We start from the raw sequence: 27,734 nt of genomic DNA, 5'->3' as shown, positions 1-27,734 counted from the left end.
GTGTAGTGTTATAGTATAGTGTTGTAAATATCTGAAGCTATTTTATTGACACATTTTTATAATTTGTTGATAAAATGTTTATTTATTAGTTATATTGATTAATGTTTATGAATTATTATTTAAACACATATCGGTTGGGGGCCTGGTGATCTGTACTACAGGTCTTAACCTATTACAGACACCAGCTCCTCACAACAGAGTTCCATATTATTTTAATTTTATTTTATCCTAAATACCTCACGTGTAAATTTAAGTTGTTTATGAGGAGACATAAATAAATATATTATTATTATTATTGATAAGTTGCATCAATTTTATTTAAAAGTTGAAATGTGATAAAAAAGTTACTCAATATAACATTTTATAACATTTTAGTCTTCAAGCAATGCGAGTGAAATACCGTGGCAGTCACAGTATATTCTACGATACGCATACTTATTTTTATCTATTAATAATGAATACCAAATTCCATTTCACCACAGGGAGACTTTGTACAAAAGTCGATTGCTTGGGTACCTCTGTCCCATTCGTGTTTCAACCGTGAATCAGTTGTGTTTGCATGGCTGTGTTTCAGTTTGAAGGATGGGATATGGCGGGAATTTACTGGGTACAGAGGAATAACACCTGAGTCCTCAGGAATGGCAACGCATGGGGGGTATCATGGGCGAAACAGTATACTCTGTTATGTCCATGGTACTGCTCATGTTTATAGGCGACGGTTACCACTTTCCATCAGGTGGGCCGTCAGCTTGTTTGCCATTCTAAGTTGTATAAAAAAAATTAAAGGTATCTTCATTACACATATATAATAGATCTATATAGGTAAAGGTATAAAATTAGTTTAAATAAACGTTAAAAACAACGGCGTTAGTAAATATTAATAATAAATCCATTCAAATAGTCTCATTGACGTTAGTCAAATAGAATAGAAAGAATTTTAAAGTATTGTATGAAGAAAATAAGAGAAATTATTCATAGCAATAGAACAACCAAAAAGGAATATATTTCATTACATTATTCCTAGACTCTATTAGAAGACATATTTAGAAACCATTCAAACCTAGCATTTTAAACATGTATGTTTCTAATATAGCAGATTGTAGGTTCAATTTTTTTTTTAATGGATGATAATGGAATGGTAACCCCACCCGCGCTATCGGTATACATCGGCGGGGCACCAGTGAAGGATGATAGGTGTAGATGAAGTAGGTTAGTTAGCCCATCGTGACAAATTCAACAAGAATTAACCACGATGGTTTCCAGGGGGAAGCACGGGGAGGTCGACCTAATAAGGCATATTGCTAGCAATGGGGTTGTCAAACTCCATTACTAACAATCTCTTTCCCCCCTGTAGGTTCAATATTTAACAGGGAATGACTTAATGCAATATGTATTGATATTAATAGAGAGGTGAATATTGGCCTATTATTAATTGGACTTAATAATAGACAATTACTTTGAAGATTCCATGTCTAAAATGTGTGAATACGTGAATTATTTATATGACACCATTACAAGGCATTATGTCAAGTAGGTTATTTGAAGTAACCGTCTCTTCATTAATATTAATTATACTTACTTAATTTTCATGAAATTGTCCCACTTTAAGACTCCCCAAAAGAATAAGTAGCAAGCTAACTAAACAAAAACAGACGACCTCGCAAATTATTTTAATAACTCGTTTATTTCTTAAAAGAGAAGCAAACTTAGAAGCTCCGGAAACTATTGTATCCTCTTAATTTCTCTCTTGGACAGTATACGATTATTGTGATCATGTTAACCAAGGTAAAAAAATAAATACATTTATTTATTACTAATATTATACATTAAGCACTTCATAAATTATCTAGTTATGTATTAGAATCGGGTCACTAATTTCTCCAATACTTATTTATTATTCAAAGACCTCTATAGAGCTTATAGTCTTACTCATAAATCGATGTGCGGCTTATTCATTTAAAAGCCCTATGACCTAAACATTGAACTACTATTGATTAAAGCAATAAATGTTTATTGTATCTAATACAATAAACATCATTTCATTTTTTCGACAAATTGCAGCTTTCCAGAAAGTGAGATAAGGCAGGATAGATTGTTAAATTACATATAAAACCAAAATAGGTTTTTAATAAAATTACAATGTTATGTTCAAAAACTAATAATAAATTACAGTTGACAATTATACAAAACTTACAAAATATATAAGAAATAACAATATCAGAAATTAACAAAAATATACAGAAAAAATTAGAACAAACTGAGATAAATATAGTGCATTAGCGCTAGACGTCATACTTCCTAAAATATTCTGTTGATAAGGTTTCATATAAGGCATATAACGTAATAGCATGTTTAACACTGGTGCTTTCTCTACTGCTGATTTATTTCTCTCCATTTCTTCTGGTGGTGATGTAAAACTTTTTTTAATTGGACGAGGATACGTGTTACTAATTGCTTGATCATTGGTTACATCAGTCTGGAACGACGGCTCTCTAAGCTCGCGTCTAACCTGTAGTTTATAAACATCAAGATTATTGTTATCCAACAATCACAATATACATACATAATATTACATATCTTTCTGCAATTGTTTTAAAAAGCCAGACCACTCGATAAATATTTGGATTATTTTAAAATGCTTTCCAGCCAATCACAACCTTTTGAGATTCTTAAACAATAAATTTAATCTTTTAACAAGACTGTAAGCAATAAGCAATTAATTATTCTCAAAACATATATTTAGGAATAAATAAAATTTTAAATTGAAGTGAATTTCATTATGGCTTTAGTCTGCCGGCACATTTTACATCGGAGCACTTTCATTTGTATAAGTTTATGTCTTAATGCCGGTCCAAATTCAACCTAAAAAAATCTTCTTAGAAGTTGGTGGCATATAGAAAATAATAACCGCCCCTCCATCCATACAATCTCTAATTTCCAAAAAATATAAAAGCAGGTGCATTAGATAATCGTAAAAAGCACCATTTTAACATATACCTAATAATTTATTAAATATACCTTGCTCGAGGTAACTGTAGACATTTCCATTGATTGCTCCATTCGATCTAACGCCTCTTGTAATTCTTGTACGGTTTCAGCTGTGGAAATATTTTTAACTTGATAACAAGTTTAAAGAACTTTATTTCGTTTATAAACTAGTCACACAGGTTTCATCAATAATATATTATGATATCAACTTATAATGTACATAATTATTATCAATAAAACTATTTTTGTTTGAAAATCTTAGCATGTCCTACGTCTTAAATTATTATCACGATTTGAACGACCCTTGCACGATTTACTTACAATCAGAAAGATAGTCTTCAACTTTTTGTGGATTCAGTGATACGTTTGTGCCGTTCACCATTAATATCTCTGGTAATTGTGATAGTAAAGTCCTGTTCTTACTTGTGGTTCTATTCACATTTACGGATTCTAATGGTATTTTACTATAATCGGCAATATATTTTACGCCATTGTTGATTGGAACTTCTAATGTATCATTTATTATACTGATAGCGTTCGTAATATTATTGCTTTCAATTTCTTCTAAATCAATGTCCATATTATCTGAAATTGATTTTATTGTTTGAAAACTGATTTTGTCTTCTAAATATGTTATTATTAAAGTTTATTTTTATTTGTATTTTACCACTGATGGTGTTACTTGTAATTTCATCTCTAATCGAAGCATTATCTTGTTTACCTGCGTATTCATAATCTCCATAAAATTGGCTTTTAATCTTAGATAAATTTCGATCCGGTACGTCAAGACGATCTGTAACATATGACGAAGTTTAAATTTGTATGTCGTTATTCTGTTTTTATTTTTTCCATATATTTATTTTACTTACTTGCAGACATTACGACACTATCAACTTCATTCAATTCATCGATATTGTAAGATTTAGGTCGTCCTATTAAATTTATCATTTTCGTCTTATATTTTTTTGATGCAGTTTCTTCAAATGTTGCCGTACTTGTTGTATTTAATTTTTGATGTAAAATATTATTCGGAACGATATTATTTAAATTCATTATTTCATTATCTATTATTTTCTCCATTATGTCTCTCTTATGCATTGAGTTGTAATATGACAGAGTTGTTGAGGGATTTTCCATGGTAGCTATAGCTATCTTTGTAAGGTACAACTCGTCTATGCTTCCCAGATAGTTAAATACTTTATTAGCTTCTATTTCAAGTACTGTATTCAAAAGCGCATGTTCCTCTAGTGTCATTGTATTATCTATATCATTGGATTCATCTAAATTATATTCTAGAAATGACAAATATGACTGAGTTTAAGTCATTCAAAATTATGTAATAGATTATGTTCTATGGATTATCCATGTCAATAGCAGTTTGCAACCTATTAGGTAATTGTCTCAGATTACAGTTAATATTTCCTTCTGACATAGTATTATTATGAATGTATAATCTAAGTATAATATAAGTAGTCTATGGTTAATTCTAAAGTCTAGATCAATGTGTCAGTTATTTATAGTAGGTGCCTATACTATGTTAGTATATTGATGGATGGTAATAACCATCACCTATGAACATGACAAATACGATATGACTCACATGATTACGTAGTCAATAATTTCTCTTGAAACTAAAACACAGGCATTTAAGTACCATAGTTTAGCGGCAGAAACGAGTTGTATACGTACAAACAACGTTGCCAAATTGGATATGTATGTCGCAATTTTGGGTAAAAAATTGTGTTCCAACGAAACAGATTTAGAGAGATTTGGGTATTTTTTAATTGTTTTTGTAAATTTTACAAATACAATACTAAAAATATGCCAATGAAAGTGGAAAAACAAAGGGTAAGAGAAATTCAATATAAAGAAGTAATTTTTTTTACGTTGTTCACATTCTCAACATAAGTTTGTGATTGAGTAAAGATGTAAGAAACCATATCGTTTTAGTGAAAAAAATATTTTACATACGGGTATATATTAAATATAAAATCTGACAACCCTGCAAACAGACAACAGTACAGTCTCTCTTTTGTATGTCTCATTTTAAACATAAATAATACCATGTCATGTTGATACTAACGATAGTTACAAAGCCCTGGTATGTTAACATCAGGTAAGGATCTCGGAGGACAAGCAGAGGCGGGCACTGCTGGCATCCAGACCGCACGCCCAACTGTGGGCCCTCGAGGAGCGAAGTTGCATACCAGTCGCTCAACACTTCGTAGCCGCCCATTTCTTGGAACCTAATTGTACAATGGGCATGTGCTTAAACATCGTTCTACTTCTAAGTGATTTTAAAAATGAAAGTCTCAATATGCTTATATTTTTCTTTCTTTTATTAATTTCATCATTTTAACCGGACTACCACTGAATAGTCTTTCCTCATAAATTGGAATATTTCATCATCATATCATATCAGCTTTTAACTGACCACTGCTAAAGATAAGCTTCCCCCATGGGGGTTTTGCCAGTAGTTGCCACGCTTGGCAGCCGGAGTAGCAACCGCAGTTAGACTTTGGAGATGTTTTAAGAGGGACGCTGCTGCCCATCCCTTGTTCTCTCTTAGTCGACTCTTACGACACCCATGGGAAAGGAAGGGGTGGCCTATTCTATGCCAGAACCACATGGCGAATGTTTGTATAATGTGGATAAAAAGTGTGTGTAAAAGATGGGATGTTTGTATAATAATATTATATAGAGGTCCTCGAGTCTCAAACCCTTGCAGACAAATGTAACGTGAATCCTGCAAGATGGAGTAATGACTTCAAAAGTATTAGAAGGAGTCGCTGGATGCATGGATCTTACTGTGTTTTTTATTTTATTTTTTATACAACTTAGAATGGCAAACAAGCTGACGGCCCACCTGATGGAAAGTGGTAACCGTCGCCTATAGACATGAGCAGTACCATGGACATAACAGAGTATACTGTTTCGCCCATGATACCCCCCATGCGTTGCCATTCCTGTGGACTCAGGTGTTATTCCTCTGTACCCAGTAAATTCACGTGTGTGTATTTGTGTGACAAAATATGAGAGAGAACTGGTTGTAATAATGACGATGAATATGCTATACTTTTTGTGTATACAGTTTTATCTTCCTAAGTATAATTAGTATAAGTTAAAGTTATAACTAATATACTAACCATGAATCTACTTCGTCCACATCCCACCATATACGTATGTGCCCATACAATTTGAGCAAAATCACTATAGGAGCTAAAATTGGCTGTTGGACTGCAACAAAGAGATTAATATTTCTAAAATCAAATATTACTATAAAAAAATAACAAAATATTATTTTTTGATATTAATATTAAATATAAAAATAATATTTCAATTAATATTTAGTTTAAAGTTGAAAATATAAGTTTATGTTTGAGATTGAAAAATTTGTAGACGAACGGAACTTTAATTAACACCTTCTACGCCATGCCGGGGCCAGTGCTCTACCAGTTAAGCTAAGGCTTCACTGGATACCTTATCTACTACACTGTTTTTTTTATTGTTTGTTTTTGAAAATACGATATTAATTTTAAGAAAATTTATGTAAGTCTTTAATGAACAAAACCTTAAATTATTGAGTACTAGTTATTACGTGAATTTGATTCACATGAGGAAAGTTGTATTGATATAAAACATCCTGTGCTAAGCTAGAATCATCATCAACGTATCAACCGTTACCTGTCCACTGGTAAATATAGGCCTCCCTACCCATTGGGAGGTTTTGCCAGTAGCTAGAACAAATAATATAAGTAGATAAAAAAAATAACAAACTTCAATTCGCATCTATAATAGCAGTAGGTTTGGGGGGAAAGGGATTGTTAGTAATGGAGACTGAGAATCTCATTGCTAGCAATATACTCAACCAGGTCAATCTCCTCGCGGTTCCCCCTGGAAACAATCATGGTTAATTCCTGATGAATTCATCATGATGGACTAACTGGCCTGTTTTCATTCTCATCTGTCACCCTTCACTGGTGCTCCGCCAGCGTATCCCGTTATCGCAAGCGGGGTTACCATGCCATTTTCACCTATTAAAAAAAATTGCAGTAGGTTGAGTTCATACTTACGCAATATATGATGTGACATTGCCCTTATACAGTACATTCTGCATGTACCACATATCTATCATAGACTCGACACGAAGCCCGGGCGCTTCGCCCACCACAGACGCCACGCACTGACCCACAGAAGTGGAATCTAAATATAAACCAGCAAATTGGATACAATCGACTAAACGAGACTGTACAAGGTAAAGGGTAGAGAATTTATCAATAATTGAATTTAGAAACCCCATCGCTAGCAATATAATATTACAATCCATCTCAGCCTTTCCCAAAGTAGACGATAACGCCCCCTTGTGGGCGCTGCAGGCCAAAAGCGGTAAGAGACCCAAAAAAAAAATGGGGCTAAAGTAATAGTGGCTTTTAAGTATTTGAAAAAATAAGGGCGCTAAAAATAATTTATTTTCAAAGTGGGCAGTAAACAAAATAAGCTTAGGAACACCTGATCTATCTAAATGAGTGGCGGTCCTCAACCGTAAGTTTTTCTTCCACGTACAACCACGCTTTAGAATCAACTTCCAGCAGCCGTATTTCCGAACCGATACGACATCATAACCTTCAAGAAAAGAGCATATTCATTTTGTGTAGTTGCAGGTGTTGACTCTAACCTGACCCGACCTTTTAAGTCGGCAGCACACCTGCAATGCCTTTGATGTTACAGATGATCATGCGTGCCGGTAGTCATTTACTATCAGGTGAACTACATGCTCGTTTGTCCCGTGTGTTATAAAAAAAGTGTATATATAGGCTGTAAAATCTTTACTAAAATAATATATTTACTAACAAAGATCTCTGCATGCATCCTGTTCCTCGGGCGAAGTCGGCGGTCGGCACTGGTCAGCCCAGCGCTGGGCCTCGCGTGCTAACTCCTCAACCCAACGCTAAAAGTAACTTCATTATCATTATCGTAACAGCCGTTAACTGTCCACTACTGGGCAAAGGCCTTGGCAAGTCTAGCCAGTAGTTGCCACGCTTGGCAGGGGGATTGGCAATCGCCTGCCAAGTCTTGCAAGCTGAGTTAGAATCGGTTCCAAAGGACTGCAAGATTATATGTGATTTAAGAAAGAAAGAAATAAATATTTTTATTTAAATATACTTAGATTTAAACATTTTTGAATAGCCATTTTTTCATTACGAGTACACATCCATTCGGAACGCAATTTCAGCCAAGAAGAACGGGCAAGAAACTCAGCTGTTGCATTTTTCAAAAAGTTTTACTATATAAATAATGAATTTGTGTGAATACAAACTACTAAGCAGCATAATATATATATCAAATATCTAAAAATATGTTTTACCAATTTGAGCATGTTCCCAGCGGGTGGCATCCGCCGCAGCTGGCCCCGGGCCGCCTCGTGGCGTCTCCTGTTGAGTCGGGCTATAATCCGGGCCTTCTCTTCAGCGGATAACTGCGCACCCATGTACCCCGTGCATCTCGCACTGGGACCTACCTGAGCATTGCTTGATAATCAAATATACAGCTTACAATCAACATCGAGAACAATTGTTAGTGATAAGAACAAGCGGGCAACCGTTGCCCTCAGGAATTGGCGAAGATTATGAGTAACAGGACTTTAAATGAATGAAAACAAAATGGTAACCCCGCCTGCGCTATACGCTAGCGGAGCAGATTAACTAGCCAATCATGATGAATTTTTCAAGAAGTAACCACCATGGTTTGGGCTAAAGGGATTGTTAGTGATGGGGTCTAGTTGACCCATTGCTACCCTGTCAGGTCGACCTCCACGCGGTTTCTCATGGAAACCATCGTAGTTAATCACCATTGTGATTTTATTTTTAATAGGTTACCATTCCATTATCACACATTAAAAATAAATCACCATAGTTTCCAGGAGGTCCGCGTGGAGGTCGACCTAAGGGGATATATTGTTAAAATAGGGGCTTTTAGACCCCATTACTAACAATCCCTTTCACCCGGTAATAGCACTAATATAATCTGTGATATATAATAATATTATCTGTGATAGTATACCAAATTGTTAGTAATATACCTGGTCAGGTCGACCTCCAAACAATGAACCCTGGAAATCATCGCGAACAATTTCAAATGAACAGTTTGTGATGATTAATTTTAAACTTTCGTGTTCGTTTCAAATATTTTAAATTCATAATCAGAATGGCAGACGCCGCCACTGACTTCAGTCGTGGCGTAATCACGACGTGGTACACCTCACTCACTTTACACTCACGTAGAAATTTCTCGAATAAAAATCAGGTATATAGGTACTATTTGCCTGTAATCCTGTCATGGTAAAGCTCGATTGTGAATTTAAGAAATACCTCGGTGAACCGATTGATGTAACTTTAAATAAAAGCGGCTTATAAACTCTGTAAAGCCTGGAGCGCCACTCTGGCACAAATAATAATTGCGTGGTAATAGGGGGTCAACATCTCCCTGAAGAAATGCGGTCAGCAGATGGAACACTAATGACTTTTATGATGACAGTAAAACAAATACACTCGAGATTTGATATATGAGATTTTTTTGTCTTTGTCTTATTCTCAATGTCCTCTACCCAAAGATTGTCTGGAAAAGATTGCTTAGCGATAACGCCGCCTTTTGTATCACTTCTCATTAATATTTACTGTATTTATTATTATTTTTTACTTGGTACAATAAAGTGTAAAATAAAATAAATAAATCTTACAGAATTAAGCTCACCTGTTGTATATCTTTGTTCAAAAGAATTCATATTAATGTAATCTTTCTGTGCTGGGGGAAAGGGATTGTTAATACCGAGGTCAAATAGCCTTATTGCTAGTAATATACCCTGTCAAGTCAATCTCTACGCGGTTCCCCCTGGAAATTGGAATTCATCATGGTGGGCCAACTAACCTGCATTAATTCTCAACTATTGTTTTTCACTGGTGCCCCGCCGGTGTGTACCGATAGCGCGGGCGGGATTACCATTCCATTTTTACCTATTAAAAAAATCTTTATGTGCAATAAAATATAAATAACTAAATAAACTTACAGGATACTGGCAAAACGTGTGAGAATTAGTATGAGCGCACATTTGAGATCCACAGTAATTGACTGACCGACAGACGCACAGGTGTACACAGATAAACAATAGGATCGCTAATCTGCATCGCATTTTACAATTTACTATTAATTTTGTATAACATTTTTAGTTCTGTGCGTGACTTCTTTGAAATTTGGATTAACACTGACAATTTGATTGAGTGGCAAATGTCAAAAGGTTTTTTTTTTATTTATTTGCACCTTTTTTAACTTCGTATAATTAATGTTTACCAGAGAGAGCCTTTGTACAAAAGTCGATTGCTTGGGTACCTCTGTCCCATTCGTGTTTCAACCGTGAAGCAGTTGTATTTGCATGGCTGTGTTTCGGTTTGAAGGGTGGGATATGGCGTGAATTTACTGGGTACAGAGGAATAACACCTGAGTCCTCAGGAATGGCAACGCATGGGAGGTATCATGGGCGAAACAGTATACTCTGTTATGTCCATGCTACTGCTCATGTCTATAGACGACGGTTACCACTTTCCATCAGGTGGATCGTCAGCTTGCTTGCCATTCTAAGTTGTATAAAAAAAATTCTTTATTGAAATGCATGTGTACACACACAAATGCATTACAGGAAGTCAATGCATAGAGCACTTACTCTATGAGCCAGTGTATGTATGGGCCGAGAATCACAGTGGACAGACAATGGCTGATAGGATGATGATGATGATGATTAAAAATTGTCTTCAATCTATGGTTTTTCTGATCTTGAAGACTATACCTCTCTATTACCTTACGGCTTAAATTATACCTACTAGAGGCCTTTCCAAAAACGAAGTGAAGCATACATTCTAATTTACTAACATTATAAAATCGTAACAATGTAAGTGGATATTATCAATAAAACCATTCATAAACTAAGTATTTTTTTTATTAATTTTTTTTTTAAATAAAACAGTCATAGATTTCTTAATAATACATACATACAAAGTTTACACTTAATACAAGAGTAGCTGAGACAATCGATTGTGATACCAATTTAAATCGATCGCTCATGATGTTTTTATCCATTGTACACTAGATGGCGTTTATTAATCACATAACATTTTTAAGCCCTGTCACGCCATGGGTAAAGATCATAACAGTAACCAGGAGCAACATTGAAAAAAAATGTAATTGATAAAAAAAGACAAGTATTTTAGTCTAGAAAAAAGTAGAATATAAATTTTAAAATTGCTAACCTCCTCCCCGCCTACAATTTACCCCCTTCTGTGACAATAAACAGGCGTACAATACTATATAACATATATACATATATGAGAATAGGTCGAAAAGTATATTTCATACCGCCACAAGATTAGGATGTCCTTACCCCTAATTTATATGGCAGAAAGTTTGTATGGTCAGCCGGTGCAAACAATAAATATTTATACATATGTATTTTCATTGCATTTTAACTACTTTTTTAATATATTACATTTATATAAATATACAGTTTTATTTAAATTTACAGCAACTTAATAAATATACAACATCGTTTACAAATATTTTGTTTGAAATGACTACAGCGATTTCTTCGATTAAAAATACTAACTAGATATTCGGTAAAAGCACCAAAAACACATAAGCAAATAACATTTAATTTGTAAAACATTATTTGGTAACTGAAATGTAGGAACACATTTTCAATAGTTTGAAACTGCACATTGTCAATATCATTTAAGTTGAACCTACATCGAAATTATAACATTTTTAAATTCTTTAATCTTACTAATATGAATTTAATTAAATACATATTCATAATTATCCCTCATTGGGTTAAAAGCCAAAACAATAACCTTTAGAAATTTAGTCTGTATACACATAAACTACTGCATCAAATTAGATGCGGTTCTCAGTTAAATAGTTTAAACCTGACATATTCAGTTTGAGCTCGTAATTCTAGGGTTTGCCATTTTTTATGTAAAAAATATAAAAACAGTAAAAAACTAGTAGAAAATGGCACCAAATTACCTTACATAGTATTTACTGACTACGTGACGAGACGGTTGTCAAGTTATATTGAATTTTCTTCAGATATACAATTTGAAAACCAATAAATTATTTTATAATATAAATAAGTTTTAAACATTGATTTTTTTCTTAGATTAACACTTTTAAAACCAATAAATTATTTGATAATATAATAAGTTTTAAAATGTGTCTACTGCCTCTTGGCGCCTTAACAACTCATCCAATCATGTCTCAATGTTAGTTCACGCTAAAATCCGAAACCTTTCAATCGATTTTAATAATAATTTGTTAATGTATACTCCAACTTGAGGTAGAATAATGTTTATTTCAATAGGAAAAAAATAACCCAGTAATTGTAATAGTCAAAACAGTATTTGCCAGGTGAACTAGTCTATATTAATATAATATATAAAAAGAAAATGTTTGACCGTTTGTTTGTAATGGTTTATCCTTTAAAAAACTATTAAATCGATTATAAAATTTCTTCCACCTATAGAAAACTACATTACATAGGCTATATATTATTTTCGACAATTCTGTCTTCCCGGGTGAAACCGGGCGGGATCGCTAGTTTAACACATATGTATGTATATACACAAAATTCTCGTTCAGCGTGATGGTAATTCATGAAACAATGCCACAGTAACTGTAACCTTAAATACACAGCCTAGCTAGATTCCATTTTTGATTTCCAAAGAGCCTAACGTAATTTTTTTTATACCATATTCAGCCAGTACTTTTTAAATCGCCTTGTACAATATGCTGTACTAAAGCAAAAATAATGTTTAGATTACTAATTTCTTACATTTATTACTTGTCATCTTCCCGTGGCGGTAAATAGTACATGGAATCTATAAAGTACTTCGTAATGTCAGACACTAGACTTCTATCGGGCAGCTCTTGTGCCACGCCGTATATCGCCATCTGGAAAATAAGATATAAACATCTAGAAATGCTGTAACAAAAAAAAAAACTACTAAAATCATAAGTTAGAAGTGAAATTTCGCGCGCGTGTGTGCGTATGTGTGTGTGTGAGTGCGCGCGTATGTGTGTGCAAGTGCTTGTGTGTATGTAAGTACGTACCTTTCCTTCGACAGGCTCGGAAGCGTGCTGCCTACAGTGTGCGACCGCCTCACGAACGTCGCGTACGAAACGCTCCGCCACGCCCGGAGCTGTGTGCGCATGTGTGATGCAAATGTGCACTCTGACAACAAGAACATACGGTTCACAATACTCTTTCACTGTTTAAACATTTATAAATTAATCCTAATAATATTATAAATACGAAAGTTTGTAATGATAAATAGAAAGATAGATGTTTGTTACTCTTTCACACAAAAACTACTGAACGGATTTAAATGAAACTTAATGCACCAGTAGTAACTTAATATACAAGATGAAAGGGACAGCTGTTTTTGTTTTGACCTACCTGACCCTTCCAAAATTATTTCCAAACTGATTCAGGCGGGCAGAGAGTCATAGATAGAGATACAGCTAAACGAGTAATTCGATTTTGTTGAAATTTTGTGCACATTATTTAAAAATCCCATGTCATGATGTTTATTCGTTGACCAATTTTTAATAAATTAGAAACATGAAATGTTACACATACCCAGATGGAAACTGCAACGCATTCAAACTCCATCCCTTTTTGTGCAAGTAGTCGGCCAGTTTGAATATGTCGAATACTTTAGAACCGAACGCTATCACAGTGGTCGCGGGCTTGCCAAATATGAAGATATCGTCCACTTTACGGAGTCTGGAATGAATATGGTAGTTTGATTAAAGACCAAGTAGTTTTTTTTTTATTCAATTCAACTTGGAATGGCAAACAAGCTGACGGTCCACCTGATGGAAAGTGGCAACCGTCGCCTATAGACATGAGCAGTACCATGGACATAACAGAGTATACTGTTTCGCTCATGATACCCCCCATGCGTTGCCATTCCTGAGGAGTCAGGTGTTATTCCTCTGTACCCAGTAAATTCACGCCGTATCACACCCCTCAAAACCGAAACACAGCCATGCAAACACAACTGCTTTACGGTTGAAACACGAATGAGACAGAGGTATTGAAGCAAATGACTTTTTTACAAAGTCTCCCTCTGATAAGTAAGGTTAGTGAAATCATTAAAAAAAATTACTCATACAGGGGGAAGCGCCCTCTCGTGTCACTCCAAGCCACAATTTGTCATAAGTTCAAATATGTCACAACATGAAAACATAAATTCATTCTAAATCTTTATAAGAAAATATAGAAATGTGAGCCTTAAAAAGGATTAAAATATATTACAATTATGGCAAAATTTATATTAAACCAACATGAATGGATGATTTTTTTAAACAATAGAATTATTAAAATCGCTTCAGAATTGACGATGATATCGCGATTAGCGTAACATATATACTTTTGACACCAGTGTGTCGCCCTCTGGTGTCAAAAGTTTGTAAGTATTCGACGCGACAACCCGACACTAGTAATAACAATAGCTATTATACAGGGTGAAATCAACAGGGTGTAAATATTATGCGTTCAGCTGTCAAGTTAGTATATGTTTATATTGTGTACCACATATTTTTTTATTAGGAAAAAAATTCAAATTCAATCAAAATAAAATCAAAGTCTCTTAATAAGATTTACACACACATAAATGGTCACATGTGTAAAAAACACATGTGACCACACTATCCAGGGCAAATCCAGGGATAAAATAGTCCATGGATACGACCAACTGAAAAGACAATGTTCTACTCTCAACAGTCGACTTTCTCTCTCTCTCTGATCTAATAGAATGCGTACTGACTCGCTCTCGACGTATTTGGTGGTGGTGAGTATCTCATCGGCCATCCGGACGTAGCGATCGCGGCCCACGAACACCATGGTGGCCCAGCATGCAGCGATCAGGCCGCCCGCGCGGCTGCCTGCCAACACAAACATATACTAAAAATAACTTATACTAATAAATGCTGTTTACCTCCATGTTACGTCATCATACATTCCAGATCGTTTCGATCGCGTAATAGCAGACAAAAATATGACATTTTGGGGTCTATATTTTTTGTCAAATTGACCGCCTACCGCTTTTAAAAATAACATACTGCTTCTAAAACCTGGGAATGGTATTAAATAAAGCATATTTTTCTATATTGTCAAATAACCTGTTTACTACTCTCGCTTACACTGCGCCGAAGATCAGTACATAGCGTGCGGTCTATTCGGATATTAACTTTTATTCTATTCGGTTGCCGATCTTCGATCGACGGAAGATCGGCGACGACGCATTGCATGTATTATGTCGTACTACGCGTTGGTTAATGCGACCAAAGACACGCTGAATACTGGTGCTACAATCATTCTATCATGTGCCCGACTAAACTATTTATAATTGTTTCTCTCGGTCCAAAGGTTGCCTGGAAGATATCGCTTTTAACGATAAGGCCGCTCGTTTTTTATTTAGTGTAATCTTTTCTTATAATTTCTTTTTTGTATTTTTACTAAGTTTACTGCAATCGATTAAAAAAATACTTAATTTTGGAGGGGACAATAAAGAATATCTATCTACGTTCGGCTGCCGATCTTCGAAGTAGTCTCAATACCCTATGGTGAAACAATGTCGTAAAATCTACAATACACACCATTGACCGTTGGCGAGCCATAAACACCACCAGGCCATTCAGTGGTGACCGTGTACTGATGGTGTCTGTACTCCGGCTTGCGGTACAGGATCACCGATGTGCCTTTAGGAGCGAAGCCATACTGTAAATATGAAAAAGTCAAATTGCAGGACTATGATGTTAGTTCTCTGATCCTTAGCCACAGAAGCTAAACACAGTAGGTAAGTAATGTATAGGGCAGTGATTTTTAATTATAATTAGACATAAGAATTTTATACTGTAACTTTGAATTTAATTAGTTTTAACAAGATTTCGTATATTTTGAGTCCTCCGGTTGTCGTCCTCATAATTAGTGTGTAACCAATCTCTGTGGGGGGAAAGGGATTGTTAGCAATAGAGTTTGACAGCCTCATTGCTAGCAATATGCCCTATTAGGTCGACCTCTCTACGTGGTTCCCCCTGGAAACCAGAGGGAGACTTTGTACAAAAATCGATTGCTTGGGTACCTCTGTCCCATTCATGTTTCTACCGTGAAGCAGTTGTTTGCATAGCTGTGTTTCGGTTTGAAGGGTGGGATATGGCGTGAATTTACAAAGTACAGAGGAATAACATCTGAGTCCTCAGGAATGGCAACGCATGGGGGGGTATCGTGGGCGAAACAGTATACTCTGTTGATGTCTATAGAGACATGGTACTGCTCATGTCTATAGGCAACGGTTACCACTTTCCATCAGGTGGGCCGTCAGCTTGTTTGCTATTCTAAGTTGTATAAAAAAACAATCGTGAACAAATTTTGTTGAATTTGTCACGATAGGCCAACTGACCTGCTTTATCCTCACCTATCATCTTTCGCTGGTGCTCCACCAATGTATATCGATAGCACAGACAGGGTTATCATTTCATTATTATCTGTTAAAAAAAACCGACCTCTGTACCAACTAAGCAATATACAATATGGCACAAACCTTATGCGTATCAGCGGATATGCTGGCAACACCGGGCAGCCTGAAGTCGAACACGGGCACGCTGTGGCCGGCGTCCGGCATGAAAGCGGCTACGAATCCGCCCAGGCACGCGTCCACATGCAGCGGCACGTCATACTCTAGCGCGATGTCGGATAGGGCATTTATGTCGTCCATGGTGCCGTATGGGAAGTTTGGCGCCGATCCCACTATCTGTGAAAAAATCAAACCACTTGATCCTTAATCTATTTTTTTTTATGATAATAGAATGGTAACTCCGCCTGCGCTAAGGGTATACACTGGGCGGGGCACCAGTGAGGGATGATAGGTGAGGATAAAAGCAGGCCAATAAGCCCATCCAGGTTTCCAAGGAGAACTGAGTGGAGATGGACCTGATAGGGTATATTGTTAACAATAAGACTATTATTTTTTGTAATATATTCTTGAGTGGCGACCCTGTACAGACAAACGCAGTGTAGGACAACCCCCACTAGATGGAGTGACAAACTCAAATGCATTGCAGAATGTCAGTGGATTCAAGTGGCTCATTCCTTCTGGGAATCTATAAGAGAGGTCTAGTCAGTGGAGTGGAGTTCAGGTGCCTCAAGACCATTCCATCTGACAGTCTATAAGGGAGGCCTATGTCCAGCAGTGGAATGATAATGGCTGATACGATGATGATGATGAAGTGACCATAAACTAAAACGTACCAAACAAGTTCTCCTGCCAATAGCCTTCTTCACCGCATTAATATTCACCGTCAGTGTATCAGGATCGACCGGTATAGTCTTAACCGAGAGGCCGAGATACTGTGCCGCCTTGTCGAATGCCGAATGTACAGTAGAGGGCACCACTATCTGTGGGTTCGATATGCCTTTACTGTACGCGAGGTCCCTGAACGCTTTGCACGCCATTATTATCGACTCCGTGCCGCCGGTAGTTACCTGTTGATGAAAAAAATTACCAAATCAAAGTTAGCCAATAAATGTACTAATTAATTTTCAACCGACTTCAAAAGAGGGGAAAGGGGTTTTTTAGCAAAGGAGTTTGACAGCCCCATTGCTAGCAATATACCCTATCAGGTCGACCTCCACGTGGTTCCCCTTGCAAACCATCGTGAACAATTCTTGTTGAATTCGTCACGATGGGCTAACTGGCCTGCTTCATCCTCAACTATCATCTTTCACTGGTGCCCCGCCGGTGTAAACCTATTGCAACTAAGCTATCTTAGCTTTTCCTCCAGATGACACGCAAACTGGACGTCGCTAGATATATCGACGCCAAGAATCCCCAGAAAACTTATTATCAAGATAGCACGGGTGGGGTTACCATTCCATTATCACCCATACAAAAAAAACCGACTTCAAAGTCCTCTTTGGTTCTCAATTTATTTTTCAATATTTGTTACCTTACTACCGTCAGTTCTAAATCGATTCGGAAAATTCTTTTTTTATTTAAAAGGATATATTATACTTACAGATTGGTTTCATATAAATTTTATCAAAAACAGTTCAATAGTTTAGTTTTTAATTAAATCAAAATAAATGATTTTACAATTGCAATCAGTCTTTTTTTTGGGTCAATCAATGTTTGATTTTCTTTTATGAAACTATAGACACTTCGATTCGGCCGTTCTAAATTCAAATATTTACAATCTAATGAACTAGTCGTAGTAGTCTATAAAACATCATTTATTGGGGTGTTTTGTAAAAACAAGATATATTTTCACCAGAAGAAGACTTTGTACAAAAGTCGTTTGTTGGGTACCTCTGTCCCATTCGTGTTTCTACCGTGAAGCAGTTGTGTTTGCATGGCTGTGTTTCGGTTTGAAGGGTGGGATATGGCGTGAATTTACAGGGTACAGAGGAATAACACCCGAGTCCTCAGGAATGGCAACGCATGGGGGGTATCATGGGCGAAACAGTATACTCTGTTATGTCCATGGTACTGCTCACGTCTATAGACGACGGTTACCACTTTCCATCAGGTGGGCCGTCAGTTTGTTTGCCATTATACATTGTATAAAAAAAAAAAAACTGTTTTTTATTTATTTTACAGTTTATTGTACTTGTTACTTTTTAGTTATTGTACTTGTTATTGTGGAATGTAATACTTTATCAACATACAATGTGTTTGGTACGCCCGTACTTGTGAATTGCGATGTACTTAGAATTCTATTTACAATACTAACTAACGCTAATTATCTCGCCCCGTCTCCGAGCAAAGCAAATTAGCCTTGGAATAAATGATAAACGTTTACTTGACCGCATGTATGAGGATTTTTGTAGGTGATTATCAAATTGGATGAGCGTATTAAATTGTTGCATGGCAATAGCATTTGTGTAGGTATTTTGACGTAATCTTTGACGTCATATCGATACAAATCATGCTACTTGAATAATCATTGTCAACATCTTAGCTGTTAACTATTGAACATATGCATCCCCCATAAGGGGGTCTTGCCAATTGTTGCCACACTTAGTAGGCGGGTTGGCAAACGCAGTTAGGCTTTGATGTTTAAAAAGGGAAGCTGCTACCCATCCCTAGAACCATAAGTTTCCATAGTCTCCCTTAGTCACCTCTTACGACAAGCACTGGAAAGTCAAAGGTGACCCCTTCTATGCCGAGAGGACACAGTGAATTATTACGTACATAATTTTATTTCAAATACTTATACTTAATTACTATAAGTATAGTTCAACTATTTTTATTATATAGGGCTTCTATTATAGGACCACGGATCTTATTACAAGCGTTTAAAACCTGACAACTTTACAGATTAAATTAAACTAAGATATTAGTAATTAATCTAAGAAGTTGCCCTACAAATTGGAATTTTGTACAAAGTCTACCAGAGGAAGACTTTGTACAAAAGTCGATTGCTTGGGTACCTCTGTCCCATTCGTGTTTCAACCGTGAAACAGTTGTTTGCATGGCTGTGTTTCGGTTTGAAGGGTGGGATATGGCGTGAATTTACTGGGTACAGAGGAATAACACCTGAGTCCTCAGGAATGGCAACGCATGGGAAGTATCATGGGCGAAACAGTATACTCTGTTATGTCCATGGTACTGCTCATGTCTATAGGCGACGGTTACCACTTTCGATCAGGTGGGCCGTCAGCTTATTTGCCATTCTAAGTAGTATAAAAAAAAATTAAAAGCATAGACAAAACAGGACAATTTGTAATCATTTGACTGAAACCTATCAAGTTTTAAAAAGTATATAAACCCCAAGCATTGACATCTCCAGGATCAAGTTCAGGTGTAAAAAAACCTTTTTAAAGTCAATTTCACTAATTGAATTGAAGTTGAAACTCACCGTACCGCAGCAATCGTCGTCACCATGAAATAAATTGACAGCCATCCTCACAATCTCCGCCTCCATCTTGTTGATGCCCGGGAACACGTCGGAGTGCAGAGGGTTCGTGTACGCGGTGAGAGCGTACGCAGCGCAAGCAACCTTCACGATCTCCTCGTTCACGTGGTACACTGCACCGGATACATTGCCGTTTTTCCAATCATATGCACCTGAATGACAATTTTTTTTTATATGTAGAATTACAAAGAACCTTTGTTGAGGAAATATTATCATACTTCTAAACATAATAAGGCCGTATTTTGTATCACTTCTCATTAAAATTAAATGTATTTACTATTTTGTTAATGATGCAATAAAATATAAAATAAATAAATAATACTACACTCACCCAAGCTAAGATGATCCCTAACTTCTTCGGCTATCTGCTCAGATGTCAGCCCTTTCTCAGGCAACTCTCTCCTGATTGTCATGCCAGCTAACCTCTTGGACACATCTTGTTTGAAACCCACATTGATATCTGATATCTTCTCTTCTATCTTCCTTCTAACTATAGGTATTTGTCGAAGCCATCTGAAGAACTCTCTGCGTAATCTTGTTTTAATACCTACATCACATTTATAATAACATTAAAATTAACAAAGTTAAAGCCCCTTGTGATCTTGGCATAAAATGGGCCACCACTCCCTTCCCTATTAGTGTTGTAATAGGCGATTAAAGTACATAAGCCTAATAACGGTTGCAAGGGGGAAAGGGATTGTTAGTGATAGAGACTGAGAATCTCATTGCTAGCAATATACCCAACCAGGTCGACCTGCTACGGTTCGCCCTGGAAACTATCATGGTTAATTCCTGATGAAACGCACAACGGCCCAAATGAGAGGCTAAGTGCGGAAAACAGAGTCTTTCTTACAATTCCTGATGAATTCATCATGATGGGCTAACTGGCCTATTTTCATTCTCGTCTATCACCCTTCACTAGTGCTCTGCCAGCATATCCCGTTAGTACAGGCGAGGTTACCATTCCATTTTCACCCATAAAAAAAAACGGTTGCCAGGGGGAGGGGGGAAAAATTATTAGTAATGTGGATTGCCACTCCCCTTGCTAACAAAGATTATTATTATTATTCCATCTATAATTTCACTACCACATCCTATTATTCAAACTGGAACTATAAGTAACTGGTTTTACAGTAAAAAAATCTGTTTTGTACAATATATTGTGTCTACTTAATTTATGTGGATGGCAACCCTAAACATGATGAGTAATGGTATAAACAAATAAATACTTACTATCTTTTGCATTGTATAGACTGTGTGCCCACACTACAGCAAGCACTGATGATGCAGTCATGGTAACAATTTGCCATGGCTCTCTGCCTTCAAACAGTTTGTTGATAGCTTTAAATGGTTGCCGTTGTTCACTCATAGCTAATGTCTAGCAGCAACCTGTTACAAATGTGCCAATTAAAAAAATTAATTAATATGACAGACCAGTGTTGAATTGCAAATAGCTATTTCATTAATATTATCAAAAAATTGATTAGATATAATAACTTTGTATCTAATCTATGCTATATGTAAGCATTGTATTATTATTAACAATATATGAAATGTCTGCTACAATAAGCATATCTTATTGGTACCTAACTACTGTAATGACTTTATACAAAACATCTTTTGTTCCCTTATCAAACAAAGATAGAAGACAGTTTTTTTAACACTAACATGCCAAACAATCTGATAATAAACTATTGTATTGTGTAAATATTTTTACTCATTATAATATAAATGTATATTAACTATGTTTATAAGAAGAAGAGAAGAGCAAAACTGATGACACCAAAGCCAAATAATAATTGATACAAGGGTATAAAGATGGTGATGATGATATTAGATTATAAATTAAATTTATTTAGCATTAATTAAATTTAAATACAAAAAAAAATATCGTCAAATAAACCAGTCATAATCACTATGAAATTAGATAAAAAACATTTATTTATAAAATTTACTTGAAATCTTAAAGTGGTTGCAAAATTCTTATCACATAATATATATAAATTGAAATTATAAATTGATTAGAGATAATATATTACAATCAATTTGACTATCAATTTATGGATGATACAATTAAATTCTATAATTATAATACAAATTAATGACAATAGAAGAATATAAAGACTAATTGCGGTTATACAAAGTAGTGATGATAACATTCTCTTTATGGACACTTACAAATGGACATAAACAGTTGTCTTTCAATGTAAATAGTAGTAGTGGCAGTGGTCTTTGGTCTTAAAACATTAACACACTTTATAATAATCTGAATTAAAGAAAATATTGCAAACAATATCCTCGGTAGTCTTTTTTAGACTTATTTAGACCTAGATAAGAAATAATATTTACTGTATAAAGGTATGATAAAATTTTACGTCTGAAATAATATATTATTTATTTTAATGATAAAATTTTTAAATAACTATACCCTACATACTACACTGTCATTGGACAGAACATACATTCTGAAATTCTATTCTGACATTGACATCGGAAACAGTGATAGTGATGTAATCGGAATTTATTATTGATTATAAAATTTATTTAACTTTATATTAAAACAATCGTAAATGTAATTGTTATCAATATTTTCGTAATTTCATATTAGGTCAAAATTAAAGCATATTAGCGGCATCATCTGTAATCATTATTTTGGCATGTCACGAAAAAGCGGCACCAAAAAAAAAAATATAAATTAAACTAACTGTAATTATTTTTAAATTTAATTTAGTATTCACCTCAGAATATAAATATATATCCTGTAAGTCTTATTTAATAATCGATTATAAAATTAAAAAATTAATTTAATAATCAGAATATTAGTTATTTTAACCAAAAATTTTTATAATACTTGTCTATCAAGCGATTTGAATCAAGCTCATATCTCGCATTTCTAGCATCGAACCCGATAAAAAACAGAACAGCTTCATTTCTAAGAACAAATACTCATTTTCTCTATTTTACTTTTTAGCAGCATAAGTTTTATATACTTAACTCAATCAACTGACCGATTATGGTCTCTTTAAACGAGTAGATAGTACCGCACCAAGGAAAAACAGCTGTTGTCGATATGAGTCATCAACCTCCAGTTTCCTGTATACCAAACACAGCAAAAATGTCGAAAGCGAAAAAAGTAATAGAAGAAGCAAGAGAAATTAATAATCCTGAAATAGATTTGGTTGATAAAGGCATATCTAACCTCGAAGAAGTGCCTGGATTGTGTAAGTAGTTCACTACAAACAGGTTTTCGCTATAAATGGAACAAGTTTCTCAACTTGTACCTACTTGTAATGTGTTCATTGCTATTTTTATTTTTGATAAATAAATTCATTGCACTCATTTACCTGTATAACTAATATTTAAGTTATGAAAACGTTGACCTATTTTGTTTATTATTAGTTTAAAATATTATTTTTCTATTGCCCAATATTTTTATTTTATTTACAGTCAATCTTGCAAACATAACACGATTATCCCTAAGCCACAACAAAATAAAGACTGTGCCAGCTGCTTTGGCCAATTTGATGAATCTGGAGATACTGAATTTTGCAAACAATCATATAGAGGAACTGCCTGTTAGCTTGTCATCATTGCCCAAGCTCCGCATCCTTAATGTCTCACTCAACAGGTTATACAGTCTGCCCCGAGGTTTTGGAGCTTTCCCTGCTCTGGAAATACTGGACTTGACATATAATAATCTCAATGAAAAAGTTTTACCTGGGAATTTTTGTATGATGGGTATGTAGAAATTATTAAACTTATCAGAAAATTAGCTTTTTTTTACAGTGAAAAAGTATCTATTAAGAGTATCACTCATTTTGCAACACTATAGAAATGTAACATCACCATCACAATATCAGCTGTTAACTGTCTACTGCTAAACATAGCCCTCCCCCTTGGGGGGCTTTGCCAGTAGTTGCTATTCTTCGCAGGTGAGCTAGCAACTGCAAGCTTTGGTGATGTTTTAAGAGGGATGCTGTTGCCCATATCACAATCATTAAATATATTTGAATAGACACATATATTTGAACTTAGATTTAAATAGTTTAGTGTAAACTACTAGTTTTCATGCAATTGAAGTTATTTGTATTTTGTAAATCTTTGTTACAGAAAGTCTCCGAGCATTGTATTTAGGAGATAATGATTTTGAATACCTCCCACCAGAAATTGGGAATCTGAAGAATTTACAAATTGTGAGTATTGAATACATTTTTAACTATTTCCTTAGTATTTAAATAATTGACTACAATGTGGTTTGTATGTTCTGTTTATGGGTAAATAGCTTGTTATTAGCACATAAAAAGAGGAAAATTCTACTTAAAATTATAATACCTACAATGGGTATGTTGATAATTAAACATTTATAGGAAGATTTATTATAGTATATATTTTATTTAATTTATTTTAAAAGTTTAAAATCTTGGTGGGAGTAGAGAAAAAAATAGATTTTTATTTTATTTCTTTTTTAACATTTCTTGTTTATTTCTTAAGTTAAGAGATTTTCTTAATTGTGTTTTCACTGAATAAGAGGCTGTACTTGTTATAAAAATGAAGATAGAAGTGTATATAAAATTGGAGATCTTAATTGACAGACTCTTAACACTTACAAGCGAGTTACCATTCATTAATAGTATTGGCGAACTTAAAATTACTTTTCAGGATGGCCCTGACCCTTTTTTAAAGGGTCTGGGCCACCCTTTTTTAAAGGGTCTGGAAAGTAGAAAGGGTAAAAAAGTCCTTGGATAGTTTTGCTTGTTTCTTGGTGTGTGCGCAGCCTTCCCTTCCCAATCTCCCTCCCCCCCTTAAATATGATTATGATGAATAGTAACATGTTATATGTTTCTCATATATGCATAAGTAAATTTATCAAATTGTTTCATTTACAGCTCTCATTAAGGGAGAATGACCTTATAGAGGTACCTCGTGAGCTGGGGCAACTGACCCGGCTGAGGGAACTGCATTTGCAAGCCAATCGTCTGGTTGTATTGCCTCCAGAAATTGGTCAGTAATCTTGACTTTATATACATTCGTTTTTAATATTTTATTAATATTATTTGTAATTAAAAATTTATGTATTTTAATAATTTAAGATAAAGATAATTGAAATCATTTAACAAAATTGTTTCATAAAAAACTAAATCAAGCAGCTGGAGTGAGAGACTTAGTGTGCAAAAAGGAAACCAATACATTTACAACTTGTCACGCAAATATGAAATGAATACAAAAATTCAATAGAAAAAAAAAGTTATTAATGTAGTTTAGAAATAGTGAAGTGTGAATAGTAAATTTCATTTTTGAAAATATTTATTCACATTTGATACATAAGATATATAAGAATATGATTATTCCTTAATACTAATTTCCACCAATAAATACTATTTCAATTAATATCTGAGGGAATTTAATAAACAATTATAGTTTTTTTTTTATTTTTATGTTCAGGTACATTGGATCTGGCCAGTAATAAATCAGTATTAAGATTGGAGGGAAATGCTTGGATTCCACCAATTGAAGATCAGATCAACTTGGGACCATCTCATGTGTTGGACTACCTGCGTTCAGAGACCTACAGAGTGTACGTGTACAAATAAACATATTGTATGATTTAAACTATGATCCAGTTTGGATTCGTAGGGGTAAAAAAAATATCAATAATAATATATAGCCTATGTTACTCTCTGATAATGTAGCTTCCCATTTTTACCATTGTGATTAATTCTTGTTGAATTCGTCACAATGGGCCAACTGACCTGCTATCATCCTTATCTATTATCACTGGCCTCGCCAGCGTAAACTGATAGCACAGGCGGGGTTACTGTTTCATTTACATCTATTAAAAAAATACGCCTATGCATATACCAGTGTAAATTCCCGTGTAGTCCCGGTATAGAATAGGCCTCCTTCCTTTCCCGTGGGTGTCGTTAGAGGCGACTAAGGGAGAGAGAGAGGGATGGGCAGCATCCCTCTTAAAACATTTCCAAAACCTAACTGCAGTTGCCACCCCGCCTGCCAAGCGTAGCAATCACTAGTAAAGCTCCCCAAGGGGGAGGTTTATGTTCAGGAGTGGACAGTTAATGACCAATATAATAATAATAATAATGTACCATTGATATATGTAATCGATTTGCAGTTTGTACAGCCGCCACATGTCCGCCAAGCCGCCGCCACCGCCGCTAGCAGTGGACAAGAACAAGAAGGCCAGCCGTGCCAGATCTTAATCCAATACGTAGTAACCTAATAATGAATGTGTCATATTTACTAATTGCTTGAATGATATATTAATATAATGACTTGATATGTTATTAATACGGCCTTCAGCAGCGAGTAGTGCAAGACACAAATTGGACGATCAGATGTACCAATTGATAGATTCATTTATCATTAATCCATAGGGCTAAGGACTATTACGTATGTATGGTCCTACGGCCGTAGTCTATCTAGCGACCGATGACGAAGAAGTCTCTGGTCACAGTTCCATTTTCGAAAGTATCAGTTTCGAATACGTTGCGTCTTGAATGCTCTTTATTCTTGATTACCCAATATCTATGGTATCCTCTCCCGCCCTTTATACTTCAATACCCTATAAAACGTAAAATGAATTACCGATATTATGTAATTATGCATAATAATATGTATAGGTGGAACACTCGTATTGTTGCGTTTGTAAACGCCGTTTCTAGGCCATTTCACCATCGCGGCTTTTGCTACGTCAAGTATACATTCATATGAATAACATGAATGATGAAAAAAAAAATTAAAAAATTAATTATTATTCTAACATCTGTAATATTTGTTGAAATTTGCACTGCCAATTTAAAGCACAATAGGAGCTAAGTAAATATTATAAATTGTCTTAGATATCCTAAAAACATTTCTATTTCTAAATAAATAAAGAGATAAGAATGTCCTGCTAACGTTGACCATTAAAAAAATCTATGTCAATTTGTGTTGTCCTAATTTAATATTGTAATTTTTAAACTATCTATTTGCTGTATGAAATAAGGAAAGCAACTATGTTATGAGATTTTTTTATTTCATCACACAAATCAAAATATTTTTTATTTTATTACATTACGTACAAGTAAAAAAATCAAACATACAACAATATCAACATTATAGAACAATTCATATTATATTATTAATTACAATAAGTGCACTTATTAACATTATTAAGTTACATTTAATTGTTTAAATTGAGCGCTATTAAGAATAGTTATAGAAAATAAAGAAAAAAATATATAAATATGAACTAACCAATGTATAATACGAGGTGCTATGCAATATCTAAATGTTGTTAATTAAGCTAATATTATTTTTGATAATCCTGAATTTTAATTCGTTTAACAAAACATGTATTTAATATACTATATATTGTGATGATGTTATTTTATAAAATATGAATAAAATTATTACTAACAATATTGTCAATTTATTTGTGAGTTCTTGATACTGCAATTTGTCATATAACATACATTTTCTGTGTAGTTCTACAATAATATATAGAATTAACTACTATAGTATATATATATTATTAATGTGTATAAGAAAAGAAAATTAAAAAGTTTTCTAAAATATAGGGATCTAAGGAACAGATTGGTAAAGATGGAAACAGTAAATTCAAACCATTATTCTGAACTAAAAACCAGTGGAAATTCTTCCTAGAATATTTACAAGTCTTTTTTTTTATTTAAAATTAAGACATAAAGAAATAATATTTTATAGTG

At 34.6% G+C, this 27,734-nt stretch overlaps 3 protein-coding genes across 5 annotated transcripts; 1 reads left to right on the top strand and 2 right to left on the bottom strand.

The window, feature by feature from the left end:
* Positions 1–1,697: 1,697 nt before the first annotated feature.
* On the bottom strand, positions 1,698–10,527 carry LOC113515585 (uncharacterized). 2 transcript variants are annotated; one of them, XM_031911463.2, is made up of 11 exons: positions 10,052–10,527; positions 8,354–8,506; positions 7,840–7,936; positions 7,062–7,191; positions 6,135–6,225; positions 5,072–5,234; positions 3,858–4,280; positions 3,656–3,781; positions 3,310–3,573; positions 3,019–3,098; positions 1,698–2,509 (listed from the first exon to the last, which is right to left on the bottom strand). In XM_031911463.2, the coding sequence occupies exons 1-11, from the start codon at positions 10,172–10,174 to the stop codon at positions 2,225–2,227; spliced, it is 1,935 nt and encodes a 644-aa protein (XP_031767323.2). In that variant the 5' UTR covers positions 10,175–10,527; the 3' UTR covers positions 1,698–2,224. The 2 variants fall into 2 exon arrangements, with proteins under 2 accessions (XP_031767323.2, XP_031767327.2); XM_031911467.2 differs by having other exon boundaries at positions 3,710–3,781; positions 10,052–10,526.
* Positions 10,528–10,959: 432 nt separating this feature from the next.
* Positions 10,960–22,429, bottom strand: LOC113515536 (sphingosine-1-phosphate lyase). 2 transcript variants are annotated; one of them, XM_026899782.3, is made up of 11 exons: positions 22,189–22,429; positions 21,244–21,399; positions 20,342–20,557; positions 19,954–20,162; positions 17,345–17,578; positions 16,638–16,847; positions 15,694–15,814; positions 14,862–14,979; positions 13,670–13,816; positions 13,141–13,261; positions 10,960–12,981 (listed from the first exon to the last, which is right to left on the bottom strand). In XM_026899782.3, exons 2-11 carry the CDS (start codon positions 21,377–21,379, stop codon positions 12,868–12,870), a joined length of 1,626 nt encoding a protein of 541 aa, XP_026755583.1. In that variant the 5' UTR covers positions 21,380–21,399; positions 22,189–22,429; the 3' UTR covers positions 10,960–12,867. The 2 variants fall into 2 exon arrangements, with proteins under 2 accessions (XP_026755583.1, XP_052753524.1); XM_052897564.1 differs by lacking the exon at positions 22,189–22,429 and having other exon boundaries at positions 21,244–21,464.
* A 616-nt stretch (positions 22,430–23,045) lies between these two features.
* On the top strand, positions 23,046–27,429 carry LOC113515363 (ras suppressor protein 1). Its single transcript, XM_026899534.3, has 6 exons — positions 23,046–23,231; positions 23,458–23,748; positions 24,121–24,203; positions 24,897–25,011; positions 25,453–25,585; positions 26,141–27,429. The coding sequence occupies exons 1-6, from the start codon at positions 23,081–23,083 to the stop codon at positions 26,226–26,228; spliced, it is 861 nt and encodes a 286-aa protein (XP_026755335.1). The 5' UTR covers positions 23,046–23,080; the 3' UTR covers positions 26,229–27,429.
* The last annotated feature ends 305 nt before the right edge of the window (positions 27,430–27,734 follow it).

This window comes from Galleria mellonella, unplaced genomic scaffold, assembly GCF_026898425.1.
Source record: "Galleria mellonella isolate WM207_F2 unplaced genomic scaffold, CSIRO_AGI_GalMel_v1 utg37, whole genome shotgun sequence".
Lineage (NCBI taxonomy): Eukaryota > Metazoa > Arthropoda > Insecta > Lepidoptera > Pyralidae > Galleria > Galleria mellonella.
Note: the sequence above shows the minus strand (reverse complement) of the source record. Positions and strands in the feature narration are given on the sequence as shown.

Coding starts and splice junctions, on each gene's coding strand:
- LOC113515536 (XM_026899782.3), bottom strand. CDS start 21,379: ATGAGTGAACAACGGCAACCATTTAAAGCTATCAACAAACTGTTTGAA. Junction 14,980..15,693: donor TGGCTCGCCAACGGTCAATG/GTGTGTATTGTA, acceptor TTGTGTTGGCAG/GCAGCCGCGCGGGCGGCCTG. Junction 13,817..14,861: donor ACCAAATACGTCGAGAGCGA/GTCAGTACGCAT, acceptor TATTCATTCCAG/ACTCCGTAAAGTGGACGATA.
- LOC113515585 (XM_031911463.2), bottom strand. CDS start 10,174: ATGCGATGCAGATTAGCGATCCTATTGTTTATCTGTGTACACCTGTGC. Junction 8,507..10,051: donor ACACGTTTTGCCAGTATCCT/GTAAGTTTATTT, acceptor AGCAATGCTCAG/GTAGGTCCCAGTGCGAGATG. Junction 2,510..3,018: donor CTACAGTTACCTCGAGCAAG/GTATATTTAATA, acceptor TATAAACTACAG/GTTAGACGCGAGCTTAGAGA.
- LOC113515363 (XM_026899534.3), top strand. CDS start 23,081: ATGAGTCATCAACCTCCAGTTTCCTGTATACCAAACACAGCAAAAATG. Junction 23,232..23,457: donor CGAAGAAGTGCCTGGATTGT/GTAAGTAGTTCA, acceptor TTTTATTTACAG/TCAATCTTGCAAACATAACA. Junction 23,749..24,120: donor TGGGAATTTTTGTATGATGG/GTATGTAGAAAT, acceptor TCTTTGTTACAG/AAAGTCTCCGAGCATTGTAT.